General features: G+C 52.1%; 1 protein-coding gene across 1 annotated transcript in view; it reads left to right on the top strand.

The window, feature by feature from the left end:
* The window catches only part of KIAA1671 (KIAA1671 ortholog), a 77,488-nt gene that overhangs the window by 42,184 nt on the left and 14,460 nt on the right, over nucleotides 1–20,844 (top strand). Inside the window, exon 5 of the mRNA XM_009909631.2 lies at nucleotides 18,806–18,924. Within this exon, the coding sequence (XP_009907933.2) occupies nucleotides 18,806–18,924 (119 nt within the window). The remainder of the gene's footprint in view (nucleotides 1–18,805; nucleotides 18,925–20,844) is intronic.

The following is a 20,844-nucleotide window of genomic DNA, read 5'->3' as shown; positions in this document are numbered from 1 at the left end:
AACACAGGTTGATGTTTTCATGGGCCAGAGAACGTGGGTCACCAGGGTTTGGGGAATTGGGGGGGAAAGTGGTGTTGATCTGCCCTAAGGTAGGGCAAATATTTGTCTAAAGTTAGAAAACTGAAAGTTCAGGCCAAAACTTGGCTTGTGTGGCTCATTTCAACACCACACAGGTCAGAGTGACTTTGAAGGTTCACTGATATGGGTGGGTTTTCAGGTCAAATAAAACGCCTGGAGCTGTGTTTGTGAGGAGAGTTAAAGGGCTGCCACCCTGCACTCAGTGGGGAAAATGGTCCCTGCTCTCCACTTGCATTGAAAAAGAGGGGATTTGGCTTCCTCTGATTGCTGCTTTGCCATGAAAGAGCAGCTATGGTGATCACTTGTGAGGGCTCTGCTGGGGCAGATGCAGGTTGTGACTCCATGGGAGCAAAGGAAGGCGAAGAGCCCACGGTCCGCCACGCCAGGTGCCAGGCAGAGTTCCCCCCACACCCCCACCCCCAGCTTCCCTTTCCCATTTCCTTTCCTGGTTTTGGGGTTGTTTTCAGGAAGGATGATCTGCATTAAATAATGGGGGAGGGTGCTGTGGAGGTGGTGTGGAGAAGAAGCCTTTTCCTGGTGGATGGGCTGCGGGTTCCTGGAGCTGGGCTGGGCTCTCCATGCTGCTGGCAGCCAGCGTTGGGCACCTCCTGGTTCCAGCAAATGCTGCAAAGCAGTGATGGTTTTAGGCTGTAATGTGTGAAAGGTGAATGTTTAGGGGACCTAAATGGGCTTGGAGCTGCTGGAGAGGGGATAGCAAAGGGCTACAAAGATGCTGAGTGGACTGGAGCATGTCTGTGAGGAGGAAAGGCTGAGCACCCTGGGGCTGTTGAGCCTGAAGAGCAGCCCGAGGGGGGATCTGCTCAATGCTGATCAATCCTTCAGGGCTGGGTGTCAGGAGGATGGGACCAGTGGTGCCCACTGACAGAACAAAAGGCAATGGGCACAAACTGGAACATAAGAAAGTCCAGCCAAAGATGATGAAGACCTTGAATTTAAGGGAGCTGGAGCCCTGGAGCAGGCTGCCCATAGAGGTTGTGGAGTCTCCATCTCTGGAGTCATTCAAAACCCTTCTGGACATTGTGATCCTGGGCAACCTGCTTGCAGGGGGGGGGGTTGGGCTGGATGATCTCCAGAGGTCCATTCCAACTCAAATCATTCTCTGATTCTGTGAATCCAGTCTATTCTGTTTTATATCATGGGGAGGAGCCTGAACTGCTGATTTGACTTGTGCCTGAAATGGATGATTTAAGCCTCAAGCTCTAGGAAATGGGGCTGCTGCGGTTGACTTGAGGTGGAGCTGTCGGAGCAGGAAAGCCTTGGGACCAGGACATGGGTAAATCCTGACCAGCTAGCTCTCCAAAAGGGCCTCAAACGTTGTTTTGCTTTTTAAATGAAGTGGTTAGTCAGTGTGAAGTGTAGCTCTGTGAAGTTCTGGTGTGGCCTCGCAGGGGTTTGTTGGCTGCCTGGTGGAAGGTAGAGTCACATTCCTGGGGCAGGTGTGGCTGCTGTGGCCAGGCTCCTTCCAGAACTGTTTTCTTTTTCTCAGTTAGGGTTAATAAGATTCCTCTTTTTTTGTTTCTGTCCTGGCTTGCTCTTCATCTCCTGTTTGACTCTACTGGGAAAGGAAAGATTGTTGTCATGTGAGCAAAGGAAAAAAGAATGAGGAGGGAAATATTTGGTAACCACCGCTACGGTGTCGGCACGGGGGAAGGCCTGCCGGTGCCTCTCCGGAGCTGGCATCCCCCCCCTGACTGGAGCTGGCTGAAGGAGTGAGAGACTGAAAACTGGGAATGTGGAACCTGCAGAGGACAACTGCACTGCTGCCCTCCCATTGCACTGCTTGCAAGAGCAGAAATCATGAGACACAGGGTCACCTTTCCAGGGAAGTCACTGGAGACGACCAGGGGAGCTGCGGCTCCGCTCTCCCAGCCGCAGTTTGGCGTGGGCTTGGCTGTAGGCTTGAAGTTGATTTAACTTGTGCCCAGCCCCTGTGCTCAAACTGAAGGTCTTGGCACTTGTGAGAGTTCATAGCTGTGCCATTATGCCTTCACAGAACAACTTGTGAACACAGCCCTTGAGCTATTAATCTTTTCTCTGGCTGGGACGGGGTTTTGCTTAGTCCTCGGAGCTGCTGGAGCTGCAGAGCAAGCATGGAATGGGTACAAAGCATCTAATCCATCATAAAGTGACATCTTCATTGTCTTAGGGGTGTTCTGCAGAGCAGCCATGGTGCTCTGATGCTTCAGTGGTGGAGTTTTTGAACAAGGAGCAGCCAGCCTGGCTGGCTGCTTGGTGAGCCGGCTCCTGCCGTGGGTGGACCCAGCATGTGTTGGGGGCTTGCAGTCCTGTCTCTGCTGTTGCTGCTGGCCACTGGTTGAGAACTTGGCATTGGAGAAGAGCAAGAAATCTGTCAAAACTCAGTCAAACAGCACAATTTAACTCAGTGTGAGGTAGCTTGACACTGAGGTTGAAAGCCATGGAGGTGTGAGAGTGCCTTCTGCTGCGCCAACGCAGCTGTCTGTTTGTCCCCTCATGATGCTGATGGACTTCCAGATGAAATACCAAGGGAAATAATAGGTTAGTGTTTGGATGGACCTCCTGCCACTGCTTCAGGCATCTTCTGGAGGAATTAGAGAGTTTTTAAAGCACTGATACAGTCATGGAATGGTTTGGGTGGGAAGGGGCCTTAGAGATCGTCTAGTTCAAACCGCCTGCAGTCAGCAGGGACATCTGCAATCAGAGCCCCAAACAACCTGAGCCGGAATGATTACAGGGATGGGATATCTCCCACCTCTCTGGGCAACCTGGGGCCAGGCTCTCATCACCCTCATAGAACCAGAGAATTATTTTGATTGGAAATAAGATCACTGAGCCCAGCTGTCACCAGGAACTTCTTCCCAACATCTGACCTCCATCTCTTCTCTTTCCAGTAAAAAAACCCCATAGAATCAATAAGGTTGGAAAAGAGCTCAGAGATCATCCAGTCCAACCTGTCACCCAACACCTCATGACTAGCTAAACCATGGCACCAAGTGCCATGTCCAGTCCCCTCTTGAACACCTCCAGGGATGGGGACTCCACCACCTCCCTGGGCAGCACATTCCAATGGCAAATTCCTCTTTGTGTGAAGAACTTTTTCCTCACCTCCAGCCTAAACCTCCCCTGGTGAGACTGTGTCCTCTTGTTCTGGTGCTGCTTGCCTGGGAGAAGAGACCAACCCCCATCTGTTTCAACCTCCCTTCGGGGAGTTGTAGAGAGCAAGAAGGTCTCCCCTGAGCCTCCTCTTCTCCAGGCTAAGCAACCCCAGCTCCCTCAGCCTCTCCATGTAGGGCTTGTGCATTTCATCCTTTACTGGCTGCCTGGGACTTCCAGGCAATGCTTGGGCTCAGAAATGGTCTTGTTTGCTGTTTAGCTCCATCCTGTGCATGGAGCAGGTTCTGTGGCACGGGGCTGAGGCTGGATCCCACCGTGGGAAAACTCGGGGCTGCTGCCGTAGGCGCAGTTCCCAGTTGCTTGAAACGTGGGGAAAGTGGCAGATCAGCACCTTGTTAGCAGCATGTTTCAGCTGGGAACTTCTGCAGCTGGGCAAAGCCTCGTGGCTAGCACTTTTCATGGTTATTCTATTTTGTGCTGGGCTGTAGGAGAGATTTTTATCCCTTCCAGAGGAGCTTTGGGATTGGGGCGAAAGGGATTTGACGTAATCGCTGATTTCCTCGCTGGAGGCCATCAAAGTAGGAATCAAGCTGTGAGAGGGAGAGACAGGGGAAATGATCTTCTTTGCCAGCTCTTTAACAGCTCGAGGATTCACTCTCTCTCTGTTCCCTTTCTTTCTGTTCATACCTTGTCACATTTCCCTGCTCCGTGCCTGGCGGGGCTGATTTCCCCAAGCCCAGCCCCATCTCTGCTGCTCTGTGTTTCGAGGTAGGATCAACAGGGAGGAGGTTCCTCAGCAGATTCCTGGGGCTGGGAGCTTGGGTGGATCTACCTCATCGTGCTCTAGATCTTATCTGGGAAACAGCCTTTAATAACAGGACACTGTGAATTTAATCTGAGGTTTAGAAAAAGCCTCCACGTTTTCCCTTTTCTCCTTTTTTCCCCCCTTTTCTCCTTTTTTCCCCCCCTTTTCTCCTTTTCCCCCCCCTTTCTCCTTTTTTCCCCCCCTTTCTCCTTTTTTCCCCCCCTTTCTCCTTTTTTCCCCCCCTTTCTCCTTTTTTCCCCCCCTTTCTCCTTTTTTCCCCCCCTTTCTCCTTTTTTCCCCCCCTTTCTCCTTTTTTCCCCCCCTTTCTCCTTTTTTCCCCCCCTTTCTCCTTTTTTCCCCCCCTTTCTCCTTTTTTCCCCCCCTTTCTCCTTTTTTCCCCCCCTTTCTCCTTTTTCCCCCCCTTTTCTCCTTTTTTCCCCCCCTTTTTCCTTTTTCCCCCCCTTTCTCCTTTTTTCCCCCCCTTTCTCCTTTTTTCCCCCCTTTCTCCTTTTTTCCCCCCCTTTCTCCTTTTTTCCCCCCCTTTCTCTCTGTTTTTTTCCTTCTTTTTTTTTGCTTTTTCATCTCATTTTCTCCATTGTTCTTTTTTCCTTTTCTTTCCCACCCCCTTCTCAATTTTTTTACTTTCCCCCCTGTTTTTTCTTTTCTCCTTTATTCCATTCTTTTTTTGCTTTTTCCTTTTTCCCCCCCTTCCTCCTTTTCCCCCTTCCTCCTTTTCCCCCTTCCTCCTTTTCCCCCTTCCTCCTTTTCCCCCTTCCTCCTTTTCCCCCTTCCTCCTTTTCCCCCTTCCTCCTTTTCCCCCTTCCTCCTTTTCCCCCTTCCTCCTTTTCCCCCTTCCTCCTTTTCCCCCTTCCTCCTTTTCCCCCTTCCTCCTTTTCCCCCTTCCTCCTTTTCCCCCTTCCTCCTTTTCCCCCTTCCTCCTTTTCCCCCTTCCTCCTTTTCCCCCTTCCTCCTTTTCCCCCTTCCTCCTTTTCCCCCTTCCTCCCTTTCCCCCTTCCTCCTTTTCCCCCTTCCTCCTTTTCCCCCTTCCTCCTTTTCCCCCTTCCTCCTTTTCCCCCTTCCTCCTTTTCCCCCTTCCTCCTTTTCCCCCTTCCTCCTTTTCCCCCTTCCTCCTTTTCCCCTTCCTCCTTTTCCCCCTTCCTCCTTTTCCCCCTTCCTCCTTTTCCCCCTTCCTCCTTTTCCCCCTTCCTCCTTTTCCCCCTTCCTCCTTTTCCCCCTTCCTCCTTTTCCCCCTTCCTCCTTTTCCCCCTTCCTCCTTTTCCCCCACTATTTTCCTTTTTCCTTATTTCCATTATTTTTCCTTTTATTCTATTTTTCTAAAAATTATTTTTATTTTTCTTTTTTTCCCCTTTGTTTTCATGTTTTCCATTATTTTCTTTTGCCCCCCCCCCAATTATTTTCCCCTTTCCCCTTTTTTTATTTGTTGTTTTTTTTTCCCTTTCTTCCTTTTTCCCTTTCCCCCCTATATACCTTAAATTACACCTGGATAAAAAATGCCTGACATAGAGCAATCTGATTCTGAGTCTAGAGGAAGAACAGCTCTGCTTTTAGGAATTGTTTAAATCCTAGGACAAATGAGGCAGAGAGCTGAAGCTATTTTAGCTTCTGCTTCTCAAACCTACAGCTGATCAGTCAGAATTTAATATATCACAGCATCCCAGCCTGGTGGGGGCTGGAAGGGACCTCTGCAGATCATCCAGTCCAACCCCCTTGCTCAAGCATGGTCACCCACAAGCAGCTTGTCCAGGATCACAATAGCTTTGGAATCTCTCCAGAGAAGGAGACTCCACAACCTCTCAGGGCAGCCTGCTCCAGGGCTCCAGCACCCTCACAGCAAAGAAGTTTCTCCTCCTGTTCAGATGGAACCTGTATTGTTGTCATAGAATCAATAAGGTTGGAAGAGACCTCAAGGATCATCAGGTCCAACCTGTCACCCAACACCTCATGACTACTAAACCATGGCACCAAGTGCCACATCCAATCCCCTCTTGAACACTTCCAGGGATGGGGACTCCACCACCTCCCTGGGCAGCACATCCCAATGGCTAACAACTCTCTCTGGGAAGAACTTTCTCCTCACCTCCAGCTTCAACCTCCCCTGGCACAGCTTGAGACTGTGTTCTCTTGTTCTGGTGCTGCTTGCCTGGGAGAAGAGACCAACCCCCACCTGGCTACAACCTCCCTTCAGGGAGTTGCAGACAGCAAGAAGGTCTCCCCTGAGCCTCCTCTTCTCCAGGCTAAGCAACCCCAGCTCCCTCAGCCTCTCCTCCCAGGGCTGTGCTGCAGACCTCTCCCCAGCCTCATTGCCCTTCTCTGGACACCTTCAAGTGTCTCAATGTCCTCCTTAAATTGAGGGGCCCAGAACTAGACACAGGACTCAAGGTACTCAAGTATTCATTCATCATTGAAATCAAATCCTCTTTGTCCTGTCCTGGTTCACAGCCCAACCTCCTGAGCTCTGTTTTCCTCATCAGTGGCTGTTGCCCATCAAGCTTTTCCTTCCTCTCTTTTTTGCCTGGCTGCAGCCTGTTCCTGTGGCCGTACCTTCAGAGCTCCTCATCAGCCTCTTTTTGTTTCCACAGGATTTGAGTGCTCTGAGCTAATCTTCTGCAAATAGATGCAGTGCAGGCTTCTCAGGTTCAGCTGAAGGGGGGAAAAAGGTGTCACTGTGGGCTGGAGGAACTTGCTGCCTGCTGCACCCTGCGCCTTGCTATCGCCGGTCATGTGCAGGGAAAGCTGTCCCCACACAATGGCATGGGAGCATCACTGTGGCCAGTTCTGGGCCTCTCAGCTTAGGAAAGATGTTGAGGTGCTGGAAGGTGTCCAGAGAAGGGCAACAAAGCTGGGGAAGGGTTTGGAGCACAGCCCTGGGAGGAGAGGCTGAGGGAGCTGGGGTTGCTCAGCCTGGAGAAGAGGAGGCTCAGGGGAGACCTTCTTGCTCTCTGCAACTCCCTGAAGGGAGGTTGTAGCCATCTGGGTCTTGATCTCTTCTCCCAGGCAAGCTGCACCAGAACAAGAGGACACAGTCTCAAGCTGTGCCAGGGGAGGTTTAGGCTGGAGGTTAGGAAGAAGTTCTTCCCAGAAAGAGAGATTGGCCATTGGGATGTGCTGCCCAGGGAGGTGGTGGAGTCCCCATCCCTGGAGGTGTTTAGGAAGAGACTGGATGGGGTGCTTGGTGCCATGGTTTAGTTGATGAGATGGTGTTGGGTGATAGGTTGGACTGGATGATCTCAAAGGTCTTTTCCAACCAGGTCTGGTCTATTCTACTCTACTCGACTCGACTCGACTCGACTTGACTCTACTCATACTGAGATGGGATCTGGGAATCTGTAGCTGAGCTTGCAGAAGTTGTTACTTTATACTGAAGCCTTGCAAGTGGAAGCTGATTTTTCTCCTAGGTGGTTTTATTGGAAGCTTTTTCCCAGTTTTCATCTCATGTCACAGAATCCCACTATGGTGGGTGCTGGAAGGGACTTCTGGACATCATTCAGTCCAACCCCCCTGCTCAAGCAACCCACAGCAGCTTGCCCAGGATCACAATGGCCAGGAGGGTCTGGAATCCCTGCAGAGAAGGAGACTCCACAACCTCTCAGGGCAGCCTGCTCCAAGGCTCCAGCACCCTCACAGCAAAGAATTTCCTCCTCTTGCTCAGATGGAACCTCCTGGGTTCCAGCTTGTGCCTCTTGTCCTGTTTCTGGGCACCACTGAAAAAAGCCTGTCCCCAGATGCCATCAGCTCCATGCCTTTGCAATAGGAGCAGTGATACTTTCATTAAGCATGGCCTGTGTTTAATCATGGTTCTATTCTAGGTGTCATATCTGGTTTCATGGCCACACCATTGGTTCCAGAGCTCCATTTGTTGCCATAGATGAAAAGCTGGGTGGTGGTTTCATACCCTTCCATTCCTTAGCTGCCCTTTCAAACTGCTATTAAAAGCTGTGCAGCTTTATTGCTTTGAGTCCTCCATGGGCAGCAGAGCTGTGATGAACTTCAGAGCTTGTTCAGGTTCTTTGGAAGGAGATTGTGAGATAGAAGCAGCTCTGTTAGTTCTGTGACTGCTTGGACCAGGAGTGGTCCATGGCTTCAGTGTGGGTTACTCTGCTCTGTGCTAAGTGTCACAGCAGAGAGTGTTTCAGCTGTGTTCTGGTTTCTGCTGTGCTGCTCAGGTGATGGAAGTGGGTTTTGCCTTCAGGCTTCATCTGGCAGCATCAGTTCTCTTTGTTTGGATTCAGGTTTAATAGTAATGCAACATAAAGATGGAGATTGAGCTGGCTGAGAGCCCTGGGGCTGTTGAGCCTTGGGAAGAGCAGCCAGAGAGGGGATCTGATCAACACTCAGCAAGAGCTAAAGGAGCTGTGGGGGACAAGAGGCTGGGGCCAGACTCTTGTCAGTAGCACCCAGGGACAGGACGAGGAGCAATGGGCACAAACTGGAACCCAGGAGGTTCCGTCTGAACAGGAGGAGAAAATGCATTGGTGTGAGGCTGCTGGAGGCCTGGAGCAGGCTGCCCAGAGAGGTTGTGGAGTCTCCTCCTCTGGAGAGCTTCCAAACCCACCTGGCCATTGTGATGCTGGGCAAGCTGCTGTGGGTGCCCCTGCTTGAGCCGAGGTGGTGGTGGTGGTGGTGGGGGTTGGACTGGATGAGCTCCAGAGGTCCCTTCCCACCCTAACAATTCCATGACTCTATGCATCAAAAGCAGACCAAACTGCTCTCAAAAATGCCATGTTTTGTACTGGCAGGGGTTGGAATTTTATCTGTCCCTTCCCGAGGGCTGCTCTGGTGGTGTGGGAGACCGCTGAGGGCTCTGGAAAGTGAATTGTTTGTCCTGTGGCAGGGCTGGTTTTGGGGGGGGAGGGAAGAGCGAAGCTGTTCAGTTTAATTAACGAAAATCCCAGGGCCAGTGCTGAAACAGTTCATGCTTTCTCCTTCCTAATAACTTCCCTTTGGTTTAACAGGCCATGAACATAGCTGGCAGCCGTAAATCTGGGCCACAAACTCGCAGTGATGGGCTTTGAGGAGCCTGCCTTTGTCGTCCCCCTTCTTATGCTGACAGGGGTAATCAACTTGGACAACTTCACTCTGTGGTTTAAACTGAGGTTGGCTGCTAGAGGTCGATTGTTTGAGCTTGTCTTCCCCCGCGCCCCCTGCCTTGTTCCTTCAAGCAGCAGCAAAGAACATAAATACATTTGGAGCTATTCAGAGCTTCACTCTGTGCTCAGTTGGGCTTAAAAACTCTTTTAAGTGATAGCAATTTGCTTTGAGGAGGAGATAAACGGTGTTAAACCCCTCATTGAACACAGCTCCTAGCAGTGGCAATCTTCTTTTATGGAGATGCTTGCAGTGTTGTGAGGGTTCCAGGGATTCCTGGTGGGGTTTTCTTGCTCTCTGCATTTTGTTTGCTCTCTTCTGTAACACCTGGTCTACCTGGACTTCAGCAAGGCCTTTGACACCGTCCTCCACAGCAAACTGCTGGCTAAGCTGTCAGCTCGTGGCTTGGACAGCAGCACTCTGAGCTGGGTTAGGAACTGGCTGGAGGCTGAGCCCAGAGAGTGGTGGTGAATGGTGCCACAGCCAGCTGGCAGCCAGGCACCAGTGGCGTCCCCCAGGGATCAGTGCTGGGCCCCATCCCCTTTAACATCTTCATTGATGATCTGGATGAGGGCATTGAGACAGTCATCAGCAAGTTTGCAGATGACACCAAGTTAGGAGCAGATGTTGGTCAGTTAGAGGGCAGAAATTCTCTGCAGAGGGACCTGGACCGACTGGACAGATGGGCAGAGTCCAATGGGATGGCATTCAACAAGTCCAAGTGCCAGGGGCTGCACTTTGGCCACAGCAACTCCATGCAGAGCTACAGGCTGGGGTCAGAGTGGCTGAGAACTGCCAAACAGAGAGGGACCTGGGGGAGCTGATTGACAGCTGCCTTAACATGAGCCAGCAGTGTGCCCAGGTGGCCAAGATGGCCAATGGCATCCTGGCCTGCATCAGGAACAGTGTGGCCAGCAGGAGCAGGGAGCTCATTCTGCCCTGTGCTCAGCACTGCTTAGGCCACACTTTGAGTCCTGTGTCCAGTTCTGGGCCCCTCAGTTTAAGGACACTGAGACTCTTGAAGGTGTCCAGAGAAGGGCAACAAGGCTGGGGAGAGGCCTTGAGCACAGCCCTGTGAGGAGAGGCTGAGGGAGCTGGGGTTGCTTAGCCTGGAGAGGAGGAGGCTCAGGGGTGACCTCATTGCCTTCTACAACTACCTGAAAGGTGGTTGTAGCCAGGAAGGGGTTGGGCTCTTCTCCCAGGCAAGCAGCACCAGAACAAGAGGACACAGTCTCAAGCTGTGCCAGGGGAGGTTTAGACTCGAGGTGAGGAGAAGGTTCTTCACCGAGCGAGTCATTCGTCATTGGGATGTGCTGCCCAGGGAGGTGGTGGAGTCCCCATCCCTGGAGGTGTTCAAGAGGGGATTGGATGTGGCACTTGGTGCCATGGTCTAGTCATGAGGTCTGTGGAGACAGGTTGGACTCAATGATCCTCAAGGTCTCTTCCAACCTTAGTGACACTGTGATCTTCCAGGTTGTCTGAGATGGAGTCTCCAAAGGGCTGCCTGTGGTTGTCAAGAAATGCCTCTCAGCTTCTGTGCATCTTCAAAGCTAGACTTTCAACTAAAGCACACTCTCTTTTTTTTGTTGTTGTTGGTTTGGGTGGGGTTTTTTTTCCATCCCCCTCCCCCTTCTTTTCTCCTCCCTAAGAATGTTTGTTTGAAGTTTTAACTTGTGTTAAAACATTAGCTCTGCAGAAGAGCTGTGAAATATAAAGTCTTTTGGAGTGGGAGGTGTGGGTTCCAAGGATGGAGCTCTGGAGGAAAAGGGGGAGGCAAAAAAAACCCCAAGCCAACCCCAAAGCAAATCTATTCCCTTCCCAGCATCTCAGCACAGAATTGTCTGGTCCTGGCTTGTGTCTCTTGTAACGTTGAGGAGGGCAGGCAGGCTTTGTTCAGCTCTTGGTGCCAGCTTCTATTAGTGCTGATGAGGTCTACATGTGCCCTCTGGGAGCCTCTGAATTCCTGAGCCTCTGAGGTAGGACAGCACTGTTCTGCTCAGCATCTCCTGGTGGCCAGGCTGGCGTGCCTCTGGCACTGCTCCTGCTCTCTTTGCTTGCTCAGGGTTTCATTTCTTTTTAGCTAAAGTGCCTAAGCCCCTTGGGATGTGGCCAGGCTGGGTTGATGGGCAGTGGGATGGGGTTTCTCTTTTTTCCTTCTTTGTGGACAGGCTTGGAACCAGAACCAGAATTAACCAGGTTGGAAAAGACCTCAGACATCATCGAGTTGGACTGGAGGCTTGGACTGGATGATCTTTAAGGTCTCTTCCAACCAAAACCATTCTGTGATTCTGAGGCTGAGAGGACAACTCAACATGCTGATACAGGAAGGACTTTAAAGGTGTTCCCAGCTATCTCCTCCAGCCTGCTGGAGGGGAGAAGGTCTGTCCAGAGAAGGGCAGCAAAGCTGGGGAGGGGTCTGGAGCACAAGACCTGTGAGGAGAGGCTGAGGGAGCTGGGGTTGCTTAGCCTGGAGAAGAGGAGGCTCAGGGGAGACCTTGCTCTCTCCAGCTCCCTGAAGGGAGGTTGTAGCCAGCTGGGGGTTGGTCTCTTCTCCCAGGCAAGCAGCACCAGAACAAGAGAACACAGTCTCAAGCTGTGCCAGGGGAGGTTCAGGCTGGATGTTAGGAAGAAATTCTTCACAGAGAGAGAGATTGGCCATGGGAATGTGCTGCCCAGGGAGGTGGTGGAGTCCCCATCCCTGGAGGTGTTTAGGAAGAGCCTGGATGAGGCACCTGGTGCCATGGTTTAGTTCATCAGATGGTGTTGGGTGAGAGGTTGGACTGGATGATCCCAAAGGTCTTTTCCAACCTGGTCTATTCTTATTCTAGTCTTATTCTTTCTTTCTTATTCTATTCCTAGTCTTACTCCTATTCCTAGTCTTACTCCTATTCCTAGTCTTACTCCTATCCTATCCTATCCTATCCTATCCTATCCTATCCTATCCTATCCTATCCTATCCTATCCTATCCTATCCTATCCTATCCTATCCTATCCTATCCTATCCTATCCTATCCTATCCTATCCTATCCTACTCTCCCATGCTCAGAGGAAGCTCTGCTGTGGCTCACTCAGCCCTGGCAAGGTGTATATTTGCAGTTAGGTTCTTGCCTGCTTCTTTGCACATCAAATCAACCTCTGCTCTGCCTTCAGCCTTGCTCTGGAGCCACACGATCCGTGCCTGGTGAGCGTTCACAGCCAGTCAGCACAGCTCTCTTTTCAGGGTACAGCAGCCATAAATAAATAAAGGACAAACTCTGAAATGCCTTTGAACTCCTCAGTGGAGCAGGGAGGTTCACCCAGAGGCTCTGCCAAGGCAGGGAGCAGGTCCCACGGGGTGATGGTAACCAGATTCCTGACTTCATCCTGATTCACTTGGCTGCACTGTCTGTTGTGGCCAGAGTCAGCTCTAGGTGGACTTCTGAGGTCTCTTTGCCTTCCCAGTCATGGGTTTCTTTCATAGGGTCATAGAATTGCTAGGGTTGGAGGGGAACTGAAAGTTCCTCTAGTTCCAGCCCCTTCTGCCATGGGCAGGGACACCTTCCACTAGCCCAGGCTGCTCAAGGCCTCATCCAGCCTGGCTTTGGAACATCCCCAACCTTTCTGGGCAACCTGTTCCAGTGTCTCCCCACCTTCACTGTAAAGAATTTCTTCCTGATCTCCAGTCTAAATCTCCCTCCTTCTTGGCTGGAGCTGGCTCCTGGGTGGCATGGCAGAGCTGGGACTTCAGAGTGAGGGATCCATTAATGGAGAAGAAATGATGAGCTAAGGGCTGGCAAGCAGGGGAAAGTCAGTTTGTGTGTTCAGATGGTGTGACAAGTGGCCTCACTGTGGGGAGCTGTGGTGTTTTCAGGTGTCTTGGAGGCTCAAGTTTGGGCTGGAAAGGTGTTGCTGGGAACATGTTGGTTAGAATCATAGAAGCATAGAAGGGCAAGGGTTGCCAGGGACCTCTGGAGGTGGTCTAGTCAAGGTCAAACTTGAGTGACTCCTTCATCCCTGATGATCACCCTGCCTCCTTTTCTGCTGGGGGGGATGCTGAGGAGGATCCCCATCAGCTCTGCACTAAGCCCCTCCTCAAATCATGTGTAGTTTTTAGGGCTGTGGCTCAATTTGGGTGTCTGAAGGTGAAACTATTTCTACCCCAGCCCCAAGACAGGTGCAGGTTCCAGAGGAAGGCTGCTTAAATACAACAGCTTTGGCTTTGTTTTCCCTCAGTTCAGATGCAAGACTGAAGGACAGGGTTTGGCATCTCAGCTGAAGGCTGGTGCTCCTATCTGCAAGGTCCTAGGACTGGGGATGTGAAGTGTTGTGGGTGTCCTGTAAAGGTGTCCTATAAAGGAGAGCAGCTGAGCTAAGAGCACATGGGGGGAGAGCAGCTCAGGCTGTTCCCTGCTCTCCCCACCCAGCTCCTCGTGGTGCAAGCTGTGCACAGCTTACTCCTGGCAATTACTCCCTGGGGTGAGGCCTGGAAGGGAAGGTTAGAGAGGGTTAGGTTGGAGATTAGGAACAATTTCTTTGCTGCAAGAGTGGCCAGGGGTTGGAACAGGCTGCCCAGGGAGGTGGTGGAGTCCCCATCCCCAGAGGTGTTGAAGAAACCTGTGGCCATGGCACTTTGGGAGATGGTTTGCTGGCCGTGGTGGTGCTGGGTTGATGGCTGGGCTGGATGATCTTGGAGGGCTTTTCTAACCCAAACAATTCTATGATTCCTTTTCCCCTTTCCTCCTCTTGCTGCAGATTTCTGCTTGTCTGCAGTGTTTGGGGTATTTTTTGGTTGGTTGGTTGGGATTTGGGGTTTTTTTTGCCTTTCTAGGGAGCAAGAGGTGGAGATTCAGACCTGCCCATGAAGCTGGGAAGGTGGAGAGCAAAGCAGTCACCTTCTAAAAACAGCCTCTGTTTCATGAGGTCACTGCTGTGGCTCTTACCAGGGGAGATATAATTGGGCTGTTGGTTGTATCCCCATGCTAGGGGTAGAGGAACCACATACGGCTGAGCCAGCCCAGGGTTGCATAGCAACAGTGAGGATGTAGTGGCTGAGAGCATTTATGGGAATGTGGGACTTGGGCTCTACTCCTCTGCACTTGGAGACATTAAACATTTATGACTTGAAGGGCTGCTTTTTTTTAGAGTAGCTGCAGTTTCCTGGTTAGAGCAGCTGGTCCTCTCCAGCTCAGGAAGACACGGGGGCTGGTGGGATGTTCCTCCTGAGCAAGCACACCAAGGGTGCTCAGAGCACCTCCTGACCTGCTGGCAGCAGTGGGGGTGGAGTGGGGGGGCTGCAGCATCTCTGCTGTGAGGCCAGGCTGAGAGAGTTGGGGTTGTTCAGCCTGGAGAAGAGAAGGCTCCAGGGAGGCCTTTCAGTGCTTAAAAGGGCTGAGCAGAAAGCTGGGGACAGAACTTAGAGCAGGGGCTGGTGTGACAGGGCAAGGGGGGATGGTTTGAAAGTGAAAGAGGGAGATTCAGGCTGGAGAGAAGGGAGAAATGTTTGACACTGAGGGTGGTGAGAGCCTGGCCCAGGGTGCCCAGAGAGGTGGGAGACATCCCACCCCTGGCACCATTACAGGTCAGGTTGTTAGAATAGAATAGGATTAGAATAGAATAGAATGGAATGGAATAGGAATGGAATAAAATAGACCAGGTTGGAAGAGACCTTTGAGATCATTGAGTCCAACCTAGCACCCAACACCATCTGATCAACTAAACCATGGCACCAAGCACCCCATCCAGTCTCCTTGTGATGGTGACTCCACCACCCCCCTGGGCAGCACATTCCAATGGGCAACCACTATTTCTATGTAGAACTTCTTCCTAACATCCAGCCTGAACCTCCCCTGGCACAGCTTGAGACTGTGTCCTCTTGTTCTGGTGCTGCTTGCCTGGGAGAAGAGACCAACCCCCACCTGGCTACAACCTCCCTTCAGGTAGCTGTAGAGAGCAATAAGGTCTCCCCTGAGCCTCCTCTTCTCCCGGCTAAGCAACCCCAGCTCCCTCAGCCTCTCCTCCCAGGGCTGTGCTCCAGACCCCTCCCCAGCTTTGTTGCCCTTCTCTGGACACCTTCCAGCAGCTCAACATCTTCCCTAAACTGAGGGGCCCTGAACTGGACACAGTTTGGGGCTGTGAGCAGCCTGCTCTAGTTGCAGATGTCCCTGCTGAGTGCAGGACTAGATGAACTTGAAAGGTCCCTTCCCACTCAAACCATGCCGTGATTCTATAAGAACATTGAAGCCCTTGAGGCTATGAGATGAGCTCAGTTCTTCTTGTCACTTGTCTTGGGCTTGGTCCAGCACTTGTAAAGTGCTCCTTGGTTTGCAGAGCCTGTGCTGAGCAGGGTGTGTGAGAGGGCTGAGGAAGCCATCCTCATGTCTCCATGCCTGGAGGTGGAGCCTGCTCTGGAGGTCTCTTTCCTCAGCAGTTAGGTCAGAGAAGGGGGGGGTGGAAAGTCCAATTCCTGGAACTGTTTATCTGTGAGTGCAGCATGGAGGGTGGGGTGGGAGGCAGAAGGTGCTGCCTCCTGCCTGGGGCCTTAGGGCAGTTCCTCCTTTCCCCAACTCAGTTAAACACAGAGTTGGTGAATCCTCTTGCTGAGAGCTAACTGGAGCCTTGCTCTTCAGCCATGACTTACTCCTTGTGGGCAGCACTCATCCGTCGCATAGTAAGTGTGGGAATGTGGGGAGCACAGCCCTGTGGGGAGAGGCTGAGGGAGCTGGGGTTGCTTAGCCTGGAGAAGAGGACGATCAGGGGAGACCACCTTGCTCTCTACAACTACCTGAAAGGAGGTTGTAGCCAGGTGGGGGTTGGTCTCTTCTCCCAGGCAAGCAGCACCAGAACAAGAGGACACAGTCTCAAGCTGTGCCAGGGGAGGTTCAGGCTGGATGTTAGGAAGAAGTTCTACATAGAAATAGTGGTTGCCCATTGGAATGTGCTGCCCAGGGAGGTGGTGGAGTCCCCATCCCTGGAGGTGTTTAGGAAGAGCCTGGATGAGGCACTTGGTGCCATGGTTGAGTTGATCAGATGGTGTTGGGTGACAGGTTGGACTGGATGATCTCAAAGGTTTCTTCCAACCTGGTTAATTTTCTTCTCTCGTCCTTCTCTCGTCCTTCTTCTCTCGTCCTTCTTCTCTCGTCCTTCTTCTCTCGTCCTTCTTCTCTCCTCCTTCTTCTCTCGTCCTTCTTCTCTCCTCCTTCTTCTCTCCTCCTTCTTCTCTCCTCCTTCTTCTCTCCTCCTTCTTCTCTCCTCCTTCTTCTCTCCTCCTTCTTCTCTCCTCCTTCTTCTCTCCTCCTTCTTCTCTCCTCCTTCTTCTCTCCTCCTTCTTCTCTCCTCCTTCTTCTCTCCTCCTTCTTCTCTCCTCCTTCTTCTCTCCTCCTTCTTCTCTCCTCCTTCTTCTCTCCTCCTTCTTCTCTCCTCCTTCTTCTCTCCTCCTTCTTCTCTCCTCCTTCTTCTCTCCTCCTTCTTCTCTCCTCCTTCTTCTCTCCTCTGTATCCCCAGGTGCTGGTTCCACAGGGTCAGGCTTTCCACCTTCAATATTGGCTTTTGGCTACTTAGAGAGAAAGAAAAACAATCCTATGGCTTGCGAAACTTTGTAGGGTTTCCAAGGCTTCCTTCTGGGGGTGGGCTGGTTGGGTTGACTTTGTTGGGTTCTTGGCTGCTTTGATGTGATGTGATGTTCTTGGTAATTCTGTCAGAGGTCCAAAATAAATAGTTTGGCCTCTTAGGAAGAATCCTTAGAGTAACTGTGGAATAATTCAGGTTAGGAAGGACCTCTGGAAGTCATCCCACCCAGCATCCTGTTGAAAGCAGAATCAGCTCTGAGATAATGAGAGGAAATGGCCTGAATTTCTTTGCTGCAGGAGTGGTCAGGCACTGGAAGATGCTGCCTAGGGTGGTGGTGGAGTCACCATCCCTGGAGGTGTTCAAGAGGGGATTGGATGTGGCGCTTGGAGCCATGGTTCAGTCATGAGGTGTTGGGTGACAGGTTGGACTGGATGATCTCTGAGGTCTTTTCCAACCTTATTGATTCTATGATTCTGTGACATGGCACTGTGGGACCTGGCTTGATGGCCATGGTGGCGTTGGGTTGATGATCTGAGAGGGCTTTTTGCAACCCAAACAGTCCTCTGATTCTATAATGGAGTGGCATTCCAATGGAATAAGGTGCCTGGCCTTCTTCCTGGTGTGTAGCAGGGGAGCAAATTGGGGGTGGTTTTCAGTATTTCCAAAGACTTGGCTGAACCCTCCTGAAACCTGAGTGTCACACTGAATCATAGAATCCACAAGGCTGGAAAAGACCTCAGAGATCATCCAGTCCAACCTGTCACACAACTAACTAAACCATGGCTCCAAGTGCCACATCCAATCCCCTCTTGAACACCCCCAGGGATGGGGACTCCACCACCTCCCTGGGCAGCACATCCCAATGGCTAACAACTCTCTCTGGGAAGAACTTTCTCCTCACCTCCAGCCTAAACTTCCCCTGGCACAGCTTGAGACTGCGTCCTCTTGTTCTGGTGCTGGCTGCCTGGGAGAAGAGACCAACCCCCACCTGGCTCCAACCTCCCTTCAGGTAGCTGTAGAGAGCAAGAAGGTCCCCCCTGAGCCTCCTCTTCTGCAGGCTAAGCAACCCCAGCTGGGGTTCAGAATATGGGCAATCTGACCCAACTTCTGACTTGGATTATACAAAGAAGAGAGAAAAAGGGGGAGGGAGAGGAAGAAATTAGCCAACCCCCCCCACACCCCAAGCCCCTTTTCCCTTGGAGTTTGGCTGAGGGTGGCAGCTGATCGCATTTCCACCCCACTGTGCAGCCCCTCTTTGTGTCCCATTCCTGCCAGCAGGTTTTTTTAGCTTCCCTTCTTGCACCTCCAGCTGGGAGGTGTCATCTTGGCTGTCTGATGGCTGTCTCTCTTGTGCAAACAGAGGCTATTTTTGAAGCTGTCTGTGCAGACTCTGACTCATGAGATCTCTCCGCCGGTGTTCCTCATCCCCCAGCTCTTCCTTTCACGTCGGGGCAAGGGAGGCTTTTTCCGTCCCCCCCCTTCCCCCCTCTCCCCCTAGATTCTTAGTTAGGGTTCATTGTTTGGGGTTTTTTTTTTTGTGTGTGTGTGTGTGCTGGGAGAACCATTCTTGTGTGTGCATCATTTTCAGGAACTGCAAATTGCAGGAGCAATCAGCCCTGGATTTTTGCCAAAGCCAGCTGAATTCCGAGGCGGCCCTGAAAGAGCCAGAAGCACAGAATCAGGCAGGGTTGGAAGGGACCACAAGGATCAGCCAGTTCCAACCCCCCTGCCATGGGCAGGGACACCCCACACTAGAGCAGGCTGGCCAGAGCCTCATCCAGCCTGGGCTTAAACACCTCCAGGGATGGGGCCTCAAGCACCTCCCTGGACAACCCATTCCAGGGCTTCACCGCTCTCACGGTGAAGAACTTCCTGACGTCCAGGGGGCATGGAAAAGATTCATTCTGTCATTCTGTGCTCTTAGAGGCCTTTCCCAACCAAACCAAAGAAAGATCTGGATGAGTCAAGGTCCTTCAGGTGAAGCAGCAGAGTTGATGTCTCCCTTGTACACCTGCAGGGCTTAAATGCAGCCCCCAGAAGAACTCCTCGTGATTCCGCTCCCTTCCGCCGGGAGATTCGCCTTGGCGAGGCAAACCTGCTGAGCCTTGACCCCCTGGGCTGCAGGAGTGCTGAAATGTTCCAACTCTTCCCTTGCAGGACCAGCTGAAGCAGTGCTTCAGCAGGCAGCCCCCGGGAGCGAAGGACACGGACACGCTGGTGCAGGAGCCCGACAGCCAGTACGGCACCTGGAGCGAGCAGCGGCACAGCGGCGACAGGTGAGGCCCCGGGCAAGGAGGCTCCTGGGCTCAGGAGCCCCAACATCCCAGCACTGGGAGCTCTGCAGAGCCAGGCTGACCAAGGGCACCCACAGCAGCTTAGAACAGAATGGGATAGGGATGGAATAGGAATAGGATGGAATAGGAAAGGAATAGGAATAGGAAAGGAATAGGAATAGGACGGAATAGGAATGGAATGGGAATGGAATGGGAATGGAATGGGAATGGGATGGAAATGGGATGGAATAGGAATGGGATGGAATAGGAATGGGATGGAATAGGACGGAATAGGAATGGGATGGAATAGGAATGGAATGGAATAGGAAGGAATAGGAATGGAATGGAAATGGAATGGGAATAGGATGGAATAAGAATGGAATAGAATAGACCAGGTTGGAAAATACCTCAGAGATCATCGCATCCAACCTCTCACCCAGCACCATCTAATCAACTAAACCATGGCACCAAGCACCCCATCCAGGCTTTTCCTAAACACCTCCAGGGGTGGGGACTCCACCACCTCCCTGGGCAGCACATCCCAATGGCCAATCTCTCTTGCTGGGAAGAACTTCTTCCTAACATCCAGCCTAAACCTCCCCTGGCACAGCTTGAGACTGTGTCCTCTTGTTCTGGTGCTGGCTGCCTGGGAGAAGAGACCAATCTCTGCCTGGCTACAACCTCCCTTCAGGGAGTAGGAGAGAGCAAGAAGGTCTCCCCTGAGCCTCCTCTTCTGCAGGCTAAGCAACCCCAGCTCCCTCAGCCTCTCCTCCCAGGGCTGTGCTCCAGACCCCTCCCCAGCTTTGTTGCCCTTCTCTGGACACCTTCCAGCACCTCAACATCTTTCCTAAACTGAGGAGCCCAGAACTGGCCACAGGACTCAAGGTGTGGCCTGAGCAGTGCTGAGCACAGGGCAGAATGAGCTCCCTGCTCCTGCTGGCCACACTGTTCCTGATGCAGGCCAGGATGCCATTGGCCTTCTTGGCCAGCTGGGCACACTGCTGGCTCCTGTTCAGCCTACTCTCAACCAATCCCCCCAGGTCCCTTTCTGCCTGGCTGCTCTCAGCCACTCTGCCCCCAGCCTGTAGCACTGCCTGGGGTTGCTGTGGCCAGTGTGTAGAACCTGGCACTTGGATGTGTTCAGTCTCCTGCCCTTGGCCTCTGCCCATCTGTCCAGCCTGTCCAGGTCCCTCTGCAGAGCTCTCCTACCCTCTAACAGCTCAACTCCTGCCCCCAGCTTGGTGTCATCTGCAAATCTACTGGTGATGGACTCAATCCCCTCATCCAGTTTGTGCCCATTGCCCTTTGTCCTGTCCCTGGGCACCACTGACAATAGTTTGGCCTCATCCTCTTGTCCTCCACAGGTCCTTTAGTTCTTGCTGGGCATTGATCAGGTCCCCTCTCAGGCTGCTTTCCTCCAGGCTCAACAGCCCCAGGGCTGTCAGCCTTTGCTCCTCACAGAGATGCTCCAGGCCCCTCAGCATCCTAAATCCATAGATGAAGAACCATCTCCTCAATGTCTGCACGCTGCAGTAAGGTTTGAAATTTAAACTCCATCCTCTGGTAGGAATGGAGTGAGTTGGGATTGGTCTCTTCTCCCTGGTATCAGGTGTTAGAATGAGAAGAAATGGCCTGGAGTTGTCCCAGGGGAGGGTTAGGCTGGAGATGTGGACAAGTTTCTTTGCTTCAAGAGCGGTCAGGCATTGGAGCAGGCTGCCCAGGGAGGACACAGTCTCAAGCTGTGCCAGGGGAAGTTGAGGCTGGAGGTGAGGAGAAAGTTCTTCCCAGAGAGAGTAGTTGGCCATTGGAATGTGCTGCCCAGGGAGGTGGTGGAGTCCCCATCCCTGGAGGTGTTCAAGAGGGGATTGGACGTGGCACTTGGTGCCACGGTTTAGTCATGAGGTGCTGGGTGACAGGTTGCAC

Source organism: Dryobates pubescens, chromosome 25 (genome assembly GCF_014839835.1).
Source record: "Dryobates pubescens isolate bDryPub1 chromosome 25, bDryPub1.pri, whole genome shotgun sequence".
In the NCBI taxonomy this organism is placed as follows: Eukaryota; Metazoa; Chordata; class Aves; order Piciformes; family Picidae; genus Dryobates; species Dryobates pubescens.
The sequence above is the reverse complement of the archived record's forward strand: the minus strand, read 5'-3'. Positions and strand labels throughout refer to the sequence as shown.